Source organism: Pseudophryne corroboree, chromosome 3 (assembly GCF_028390025.1).
Source record: "Pseudophryne corroboree isolate aPseCor3 chromosome 3, aPseCor3.hap2, whole genome shotgun sequence".
NCBI lineage: Eukaryota > Metazoa > Chordata > Amphibia > Anura > Myobatrachidae > Pseudophryne > Pseudophryne corroboree.
Window position 1 is genome coordinate 446466393 of NC_086446.1, and position 10468 is coordinate 446476860.

Genomic DNA, 10468 nt, shown 5'->3' on the forward strand with positions numbered 1-10468 from the left:
CTTTTTGAACATTTTGCTAATCAAAATTATTGTACTGTATTTTCCTTTTTGTAATTAAGAATTCTACACCTGTGTCATTCCACCTGCTAGCTATAAAGTCTTGATTAACTATATTTTCTATAATGCCCTGTCATCGTAATTACACAGAGCAGCTGTCAAAGTGTCACATTTTTGTTTGCCATAAAAAGTAACATAAAACTACTCATTAATCAGAGGATGCAGAGGAACACGTGCACAATGTGTGAAAACCTAATAAAAATATATGCATTTTAAAATAATACACATTGACCCCATAGAAACTGAATTTAGTGAACCTCAGTCTTGGCAGATGTGTCTGTCTATTAAGTGGGAGATGGTGTAAAGTTATATAGATAGCTATGTAATGTAATACCTCAATATAACTCTAGCCTCTTTCCCATTAATTAGACTTAGGTAATAACAGCAATATAAAAGACACAAATGTAGGGGTCAAAGCAACGCATTCTGGGCCCTAAGAGCCTTGTCTGTATTGAAATCTAAATGTGTTTTTACTAAAAGTTGCTCTGTCTGCAGAGTGTATATTTAGTAGTTTGGCAGCTTCTGTCCAGCTCCTTCTCCGCCAGTCTTAGGGGGTTCATATGCGAGTAGGTAACTCAATCCCCCTCTGAGCTCCACTCCCTATAAGGAGCCTTGAAGAGTCTGCTAATTATACCAGCTCTTATCTTCTGGCCACCTACAGCAACCACTTGGGGTTCAGTCATCCGTGGACATAGTGCTGTGACGAAGTCCTGTGTCCTTAGGCACCATGTCGCAGGTCAGTCTGCAGTCTAGTGTCTACACCAGTATTTCGCCATCTTTATTTGCTCCATTCAGTCTAAGATGCTTCTATCATTCCATCTTTTGTCAAAGGAAGCTCTGTTGATAAATATATTTTTTGTCATTTGAACCTTCATATTTTTTTTTTTTGCTGCCTACATTTTGCAGCAAGGTGTTGCCATGGTTTGTGGGTTTGAGTGGGATTTCTGTCTCTCTTCACCACCACAGACCCTGCAGAAGAACGTGTTGTCTGAGCTGCCATCTGATATGGATACACAATATAGCTGGATGGTTTTATTGCTTTGTAGAGTTGGATTTATAGAAGGAAGGACCAGGTGTGCCTAGTTTTTGCAGAATGCTGCACAAGTAGGCCTTGCTCCCTCATTTTATTTGCACCCCTAGAGAGTGGAGTAGAGTTTTACAGGTTAGCTTATTCCTCAAGCACAGTTACACTTGATGGATGAATAATGGGTAGGAAAACAACTTTCCGATTACCATCACTGACTTCATGCATATCTTTGGTTTGCAGCCTACAGACCAGCAGCAAGATGCGCGGTCTTTCCTCAGTGAGGAAATGATCAGCGGTAAGTCCATCTATACTTTGCTTTTTTGGTGTCTAGATGTGTGTGTTTGCAAATGTATAGTTATTTCTGTATGGGTCAGATGTACTAAGCCTTGGAGACTGTTAAAGTGGGGAGAGATAAACTATCAACCAATCAGCTCCTGTCATTTTTCATACATAGCCTGTAACGGGGCAGTTAGGAGCTGATTGGCTGATACTTTCTCTATCTCCAGTTTATCACTCTCCAAGGCTAAGTACAATTTTCCTCATGTACTTACATATGTATAGGTCTGCCATTCTGTAATATGCGTATATTGGTGTATGTGTCATTTAATGTAGATATTTTGAGGTATTGCATATAGGCCTTATGAAAACTGATTTAAAGCCATGTTTTATGGCATGCTACAAAATGGAGGAACACAAGATTAAAGTCATAGGTACCTTACATATATAGAGTGGAAATAGAGTAACACAGACTTAAGACATTTATAGAAATTGTTGCACTGGGGAAGATTCTGTAATTTACAGCAAACATGAGACATTTTATTTTCTAAGCTAGTCTGTTAAGGGGCTAAATATAATGGGAAGAGAAAGATTATATGCTTGTATTCGTATTCACAATGCATTTAAAGAACACATCATATAGGCAAGGAAATAGATTATGTGTCAAAGAATAACAGAGAGAAAATCTCACAATTTATAGAAGACTGAAGAATGAGAGAGAAATGCCCGGGGTTGAGGCTAAAAAAGACAGGTCGCTGAGATGGGGAAAGGCATTCAGTACTTCAAAGGCATGGATAAGATTGTAAGAGCCGTACAGTCAGAGAATGAATTATAGATACATTACAGCAAGCATGGGAAAGCAATGCAAAGGCAGCCTCCATGGGAGAGATAATTTGGGGGTAAGAATGTATCAGGGACTGAGAGAAGGACTGAGACCTGTGTGGGTCAGTGACAAGTGAATTATGGCAAGAAAAGATATGTTGTATAATATAACATTTGGTGTGACAGCTAGAAGAGAGAGCTCTTCATATTCTCTTTCTGTTAACAGAATTCAAGGCCGCCTTCGACATGTTTGACACTGATGGCGGCGGTGACATCAGCACCAAGGAGTTGGGGACTGTCATGAGAATGCTTGGGCAGACCCCAACAAAGGAAGAGTTGGATGCCATCATTGAGGAAGTAGATGAGGATGGTAAGCATGGGCAGAAATGTCAGCACCAAAGATGTGTCACTGCATTATATATATGTATATATATATATATATATACACATACATACATATAATGTCATCATGTTGATGGCGTGTAAAACAGTTAGCATGACCACTCCCACCAGCTTTGGAAGATATTACTTTATTACTTTCAGAGATTTCCGGCCAAACACACATATACAGCCTCCAAACACTTCTGTTATTTCCAGTACTTATTCACCACAGAGTCAGTCCTGAAACCAATCAATGACAACATCACAACATTATGCATAACCAAAAATGTATGAGTATAGGAAATTGGAAAAAACACACACAGGGTTGCACAGGCCACATACAGAAACACTCTGTAGAGGAGGAAAGGTGTGGACATCCCAAAAGTTCAATAGTAAAAATTAACAGAAAAGAGGTAATGCTAAGGATAATCTATATAATAAAGTGAAGTGTTGATAAGAGAAATAGATGAGGGGGAAGAGAGAGACAGAGTAAAATGGGGTGAGAGAGAAGAAAAAGAGTGGGGGGAGTGCTGAAGAGAGACAGGAGTAGAGAGACAGTATATATATATATATATATATATATATATATATACATACAGAAAGCGAGAGAGGGGCTCTAGTTTACATTTTTGCAGAAACCATTTAACCAACTATAATATTTTTCAATAATGGGAGGACACCCATGCAAAAACAGAGAGTTCATACAGACTCCACACAGTTAAGTTCCTTGGAATCATACCCATGACCCCAGTCTTGTGAGGCAACAGAGCTATCCATAGCAATATCTTGGTGCGGCTGCCTCATTTAAATTATGAGACACGTACCTATCCCATAGAATCTGCCACAGAATATTTAAACATGGTTATCCCTCTGATAGCTAGGATGTGCCACCTAAGTCCTGTGGTACACCAGGGCAATGAGGGTAAAGTTTGTTGGATAAATAGATGATGGAGCACTTCTGGCATCTTGCAGGCAGTGGTACCATCGACTTTGAGGAGTTCTTGGTCATGATGGTGCGCCAGATGAAAGAGGATGCGCAAGGAAAGAGTGAAGAGGAGTTAGCTGAATGTTTCCGCATCTTTGACAAGTTAGTATCCTCTCATTCATGGGCGTGAACTATGCAAAAAAACTATAGATAGCTTTATATATTCCCCTTCTTCTCTATCAGGAATGCTGATGGTTATATAGATAGTGAGGAGCTGGCCGAGATCCTGCGTTCCTCAGGAGAAAGCATTACAGATGAGGAGATTGAAGAGCTAATGAAAGACGGAGACAAGAACAATGATGGAAAGATTGACTTTGATGGTAAGGAACTATGGCTCTGTGCCACAGGCAATGAAAGCTGATCTTCTGCCATATTTAGTGACATACTGTATCTCCATCCTGTCACCTTTGACTTATGTCACACTTGTGCTTGTCTCTCTGCAGAGTTCCTCAAGATGATGGAAGGTGTGCAATAAGCTGTGGGACATTCCTTTGGAGTATTTACACTAGCCTGTACATTACACTGCTTATTACACTGTGTGCTGGATGGAGTAACTCCCCCTGCTCTGTCTTGCACCTCCCAGAATCCTCGTTTCTGCAATGCTCAACAAGCACCAACTCCATTTTGTTGCCTGCGGACAATCTTTTCTGCCTTTCCATATTCACACCCAGATACTCTGCTCTCTACATCTTTCTTTATTTCTTAAAATTTCAGATGTTATTTATAAAACTGAAAATGTCATTAAAAGTCTTAGTCAACATTTCAAACTCCTGGGCTGCTTTGAACACCATCAAGAATGAAAGTATATTGTGGAATACCGAATTACTGTCTTTCTGGCAATAACAAGCATTACATTCTCGCACAACCACTACATGTTTTTGTGTTTATTTGTAGTGTTTTTTTTATTTTATTTTTATTCAGTAATATATTGATATGAATAATTTCTAAAAGTCTCAAATGATGTGTCTTTCTGGAATGGTTTAGTTGGTAACATTTTGAGATTAATGGTGCAGTTGGTATCCCGAAGTACATTATATTGCATTACAGTACATTAATAATCACTAACAACAGACCTATACACACCCTTGCACACAAGCACAAACACCTATGAAACCATATATTTTGAATGTCTTAAATGTATTTGTTTGAATATTATTTATACATCACGTATCTACAGTACAATATTAGACGCACAACGGTTTCCTATTTTAATAGTATATATATATATATATATATATATATACACACATATACATAGCATCCTCTTGTGAACTGCATGCTGGGAAATACATGCCACGGATTTAGTATGTGTGCAGAGAAGGGCTTTCAGACTTTTTCTGCTTTCAGCGTTTTTTTAAAGTAGTATCCTTTAAATCATTCTTTAGCATAAGCTCATTATTTAATAAGACCAGTCTGTCAGTTTCATGAAGAACACTGATTATCCATTTCTCCGACAAGATTCCAATATCAAACTGTAATATTTGTTTCTATGTGTTATAAAACAACTATTATAGGTAAATGTATGGGCAGACATTTGTTGTTGTTTTTTTTGTATATACTGTATAGTTCTATTGTTTTTAAATGTATGAGCAAAACTACAGTTAAAATAGCTTGGTGACTGTATACATCAGTGAAGGTAGATCATGTTAAGTAATAAGCTGCATTGTCTGGGAAAATATGTATTTAAAAAATATCCACATTTAGGCTTGACATAACTAGAAGCATAATAAAAACACCATATTCAGTAACAAGTAAAGAAATAGCCACGGCCTATTTTTGTTTGTTTTGTTAAAAAAAAGACAGTTTGAAAAGTTTATCCACAAAGAAATCAAACCTACTTGCATAACTTTCCTAAAGACGGTATGTTGTCTTCTTATCTAATACAACATTTTGCCAGAGAAACAATACAAACATGGGAGGTAATTCTGAGTTGATCGCAGCAGGATCTTTGTTAGCAGTTGTGCAAAACCATGTGCACTGCAGGGGAGGCAGATATAACATGTGCAGAGAGAGTTAGATTTGGGTGTGGTGTGTTCAAACTGCAATCTAAATTGCAGTGTAAAATAAAGCAGCCAGTATTTACTCTGCACAGAAACAAAATAACCCACCCAAATCTAACTGTCTCTGCACATGTTATATCTGCCTCCCCTGCAGTGCACATGGTTTTGCCCAACTGCTAACAAAAATCCTGCTGCGATCAACTCAGAATTACCCCCATTGAGTGTAAAATAAATACAAAATAATCCAGATACAAACAGGTATAGTTTTTCTTCTAAATGAAATTCATGGATCATCACAGCTTTTACAGTAAATGTATTCTGTGTAGTAACACAAGAGCTATTAGCACCAGCTAACAGATGCACATTGTTGAGACTAATTATCTCTGTGCGGTTAGATTATATTCACAGAAATACCCTATGAAAGTGATTTGTTGTATCTTACATGACCTGTTATAACATCTTGCAGCAATTTTCTACCATGCCCATGAAGACTTATCAGAGTTATGGAACAAATTAGGACAGATGTATTAAGCCTGGAGAAGTGATAAAGCAGTGATAAATGGAAGGTGATAACGCACCAGCCAATCAGCTCCTAACTGTCATATTTCAAACCCATAATGATTGGCTGGTACGTTATCATTTTACACGTATCACTGCTTTATCACTTCTCCAGGCTTAATACCTGTACATCTGCCCCAAAGTGAGCGAGACTAGGAGTGACTCTAAATATGCTTTATATTAACTACCTTCCATTCTGATAAACCCCTGAGACATCTACATATCTACGTTTTTTTAACAAGCTCTTTATTTAGAAAAGAAAAGTTGTATTTTAGGCACACTTGCCTACCTGACCCTCTCCATGAGGGAGAAAATGCTCTGTTCCTGGACTTTCCTGGTAATGTATGATTGCCATCACCTGTGGTTAGCTAGTTAACTGATAAGAAAGGTGTTTCACCACAGGTGATGGCAATCATACATTACCAGGAAAGTCCAGGAACAGAGCATTTTCTCCCTCATGGAGAGGGTCAGGTAGGCAAGTATGATTTTAGGTTTCTAGGTCATTTTATTGCCAAGATATGTTGCCATTTCCTGCCCTAGAAAGAGTTTAAAAAAATCAGAATCAACTTTATTGACAAAGTATACAAAAGTAGACAAGGAATTAATTTCCGATGATTCACATCTCCCAGGAGAAACACATAAAAAAGAGCACATAAAAACACAACACACACATCCACATTAACAAAATAAAAATTATTAACACCAATTACAACATACTACTCAATAAAAATCTGCAAATACAATTTCTCTGACGTCCTAGTGGATGCTGGGAACTCCATAAGGACCATGGGGAATAGCGGCTCCGCAGGAGACTGGGCACAAAAGTAAAAGCTTTATGACTAGCTGGTGTACACTGGCTCCTCCCCCTATGACCCTCCTCCAAGCCTCAGTTAGATTTTTGTGCCCGGCCGAGAAGGGTGCATGCTAGGTAGCTCTCCTGAGCTGCTTAGAGTAAAAGTGATTGTAAACCGTTGGGAAAAACCAAAGGTGGACATGATGGCGTCTCGTCTCAACAAGAAACTATACAGATATTGCGCCAGGTCAAGGGACCCTCAGGCGATAGCGGTGGACGCTCTGGTAACACCGTGGGTGTACCAGTCAGTGTATGTGTTCCCTCCTCTGCCTCTCATACCCAAAGTATTGAGAATCATAAGAAGGAGAGGAGTAAGAACTATACTCGTGGCTCCGGATTGGCCACGGAGGACTTGGTACCCGGAACTTCAAGAGATGCTCACGGAGGACCCGTGGCCTCTACCTCTAAGAAAGGACCTGCTCCAGCAGGGACCTTGTCTGTTCCAAGACTTACCGCGGCTGCGTTTGACGGCATGGAGGTTGAACGCCGGATCCTGAAGGAAAAAGGCATTCCAGATGAAGTCATCCCTACCCTGATCAAGGCCAGGAAGGATGTAACCGCGAAACATTATCACCGCATTTGGCGAAAATATGTTGCGTGGTGTGAGGCCAAGAAGGCCCCTACAGAGGAATTTCAACTGGGTCGTTTCCTGCATTTCCTGCAAACAGGACTATCTATGGGCCTAAAATTAGGGTCCATTAAGGTTCAAATTTCGGCCCTGTCAATATTCTTCCAAAAAGAACTGGCTTCAGTGCCTGAAGTTCAGACGTTTGTCAAAGGGGTACTGCATATACAGCCTCCTTTTGTGCCTCCAGTGGCACCTTGGGATCTCAATGTAGTGTTGAGTCTCCTAAAGTCACATTGGTTTGAACCACTCAACACTGTGGAATTAAAATATCTCACATGGAAAGTGGTCATGCTGTTAGCCCTGGCTTCAGCCAGGCGTGTCTCAGAATTGGCGGCTTTATCATATAAAAGCCCTTACCTAATTTTTCATTCAGACAGGGCAGAACTGAGGACTCGCCCTCAATTTCTCCCTAAGGTGGTTTCAGCGTTTCACATGAACCAGCCTATTGTGGTGCCTGCGGCTACTAGGGACTTGGAGGACTCCAAGTTGCTGGACGTAGTCAGGGCCCTGAAAATATATGTTTCCAGGACGGCTGGAGTCAGAAAATCTGACTCGCTGTTTATCCTGTATGCACCCAACAAGCTGGGTGCTCCTGCTTCTAAGCAGACGATTGCTCGTTGGATTTGTAGTACGATTCAGCTTGCACATTCTGTGGCAGGCCTGCCACAGCCAAAATCTGTAAAAGCCCATTCCACAAGGAAGGTGGGCTCATCTTGGGCGGCTGCCCGAGGGGTCTCGGCTTTACAACTTTGCCGAGCAGCTACTTGGTCAGGGGCAAACACGCTTGCTAAATTTTACAAATTCGATACCCTGGCTGAGGAGGACCTGGAGTTCTCTCATTCGATGCTGCAGAGTCATCCGCACTCTCCCGCCCGTTTGGGAGCTTTGGTATAATCCCCATGGTCCTTACGGAGTTCCCAGCATCCACTAGGACGTCAGAGAAAATAAGAATTTACTTACCGATAATTCTATTTCTCATAGTCCGTAGTGGATGCTGGGCGCCCATCCCAAGTGCGGATTGTCTGCAATACTTGTATATAGTTATTGTTACAAAAATCGGGTTGTTTATTGTTGTGAGCCATCTTTTCAGAGGCTCCTACGTTTATCATACTGTTAACTGGGTTCAGATCACAAGTTGTACGGTGTGATTGGTGTGGCTGGTATGAGTCTTACCCGGGATTCAAGATCCTTCCTTATTATGTACGCTCGTCCAGGCACAGTATCCTAACTGAGGCTTGGAGGAGGGTCATAGGGGGAGGAGCCAGTGCACACCAGCTAGTCATAAAGCTTTTACTTTTGTGCCCAGTCTCCTGCGGAGCCGCTATTCCCCATGGTCCTTACGGAGTTCCCAGCATCCACTACGGACTATGAGAAATAGAATTATCGGTAAGTAAATTCTTATTATAATCCCACATTCCAAAAATGCTTCAAACAATAATTGGGTAAATGCAAACCTTTCCTAATTAAGTTTGTGTCACTTAGGTGTCCAATAATAAATTGTGGCACTATTTTAGGTACACATCTGAGTGATTTCACTCACTTTATAACTCCCAGTGATGAAACAAGTTCTTGAGAACAGACCAGTGATTTATTATTTCAGTATGAATGATTATATGTTCTAAAGCTCTTCCCAAAGTTGTTGGGTTTTTTTAATGAACAATGAGCAGAAAGCCAGCCAGGTGATGGGCAATGCATACACCAGGCATTCCCAACCACGGTCCTCAAGGCACACTAACAGTGCAGGTTTTAGTGATATCCAGGCTTCAGCACAGGTGACTTAATTAGTAGCTCAGTTATTTTGATTTAACCATCTGTGCTGCAGCCTGGATATCACTAAAACCTGCACTGTTGGTGTGCCTTGAGGACCGTGGTTGGGAATGCCTGGCATACACACTACAAAATGTGCAGCAGATCAGATCCAACCATCCTATCCTGACTCCTTTTGGCATGATAATCAGCCCTGGGTACTGCATACATACTCTGCAAACATCAGACAGAGCAGCTGAACATCGGCTGATTGGCCCGATTATTGCATAGTGTACCTAGCTTTAGTCCAGGGGTACCTGCATTCTCTTTACAAGTACATAGACTAGAGCACAGGTTCTCAAACTGTGTCCTCAGGAACCCAAACGGTTAATGTTTTCCAGATCTCCCCAGCCTCACAGAACCACAAATGAAATAATTAGCTTCACCTGTGGATCTTTTACAATGTTTCATTGCATGATGAATACACCTGCTAGCTGACCTGGAAATGTGAGCTGTTTGGGGTCCAGAAGACCAAGTTTGAGGACCACTGGACTAGAGGGATTTTTTCATAGAGTCATAATTTATATTAACACCCAAACAATCCATACATGTAGATAGTTCCACTTTGCACTATTAAGACATTACATATCTGAATACTGTAAATCTCTCTCTCTCTCTCAATATATATATATATATATATATATATATATATATATATATATATATATATATACAAGACAGACTTGAGGGCGCTAATAGTGGTAAGATAATTAAAGTCTTACCCAAAATTGCTTAAAAATACTTTAAAACGTATTTAAAACATTTAATCACAGAGTCAATAAAAACCATTCATTTCATAATATTTACAGAGATAAATGGCTTATTCAGCTGTACAGATCACAAACAGACACTCAGTCTGAGTACATTTTCTTATTGTCAGAAATTCAGTATGCACCAATTTGATTGATCAAACGAAGAACCCAACACGTTTCGTCCCATAGGACTTCCTCAGTGGTACTAGATCTGAATAATAGAAAAACAATAACTAAAACAGTTTGTAATAAACAATACATGATCTCTTAAAGCCATACATACCAATTGGTTTACAACATGAATAAGGTAGACTTTGGGAAAG

At 40.0% G+C, this 10468-nt stretch overlaps 1 protein-coding gene across 2 annotated transcripts in view; it reads left to right on the plus strand.

The window, feature by feature from the left end:
• TNNC2 (troponin C2, fast skeletal type) overlaps positions 1-4416 on the plus strand; it is a 55390-nt gene extending 50974 nt beyond the window's left edge. The window contains exons 1-6 of one of the 2 annotated variants that reach the window (XM_063960486.1): positions 683-793; positions 1325-1379; positions 2409-2552; positions 3536-3650; positions 3732-3868; positions 3992-4416. In XM_063960486.1, the coding sequence (XP_063816556.1) occupies positions 785-793; positions 1325-1379; positions 2409-2552; positions 3536-3650; positions 3732-3868; positions 3992-4023 (492 nt within the window). In that variant the 5' untranslated portion in view covers positions 683-784 and the 3' untranslated portion in view covers positions 4024-4416. Of the gene's footprint in view, positions 1-682; positions 794-1324; positions 1380-2408; positions 2553-3535; positions 3651-3731; positions 3869-3991 lie in introns of those variants that run through there. The other variant, XM_063960488.1, reaches the window with a different exon arrangement.
• Positions 4417-10468: the final 6052 nt, after the last annotated feature.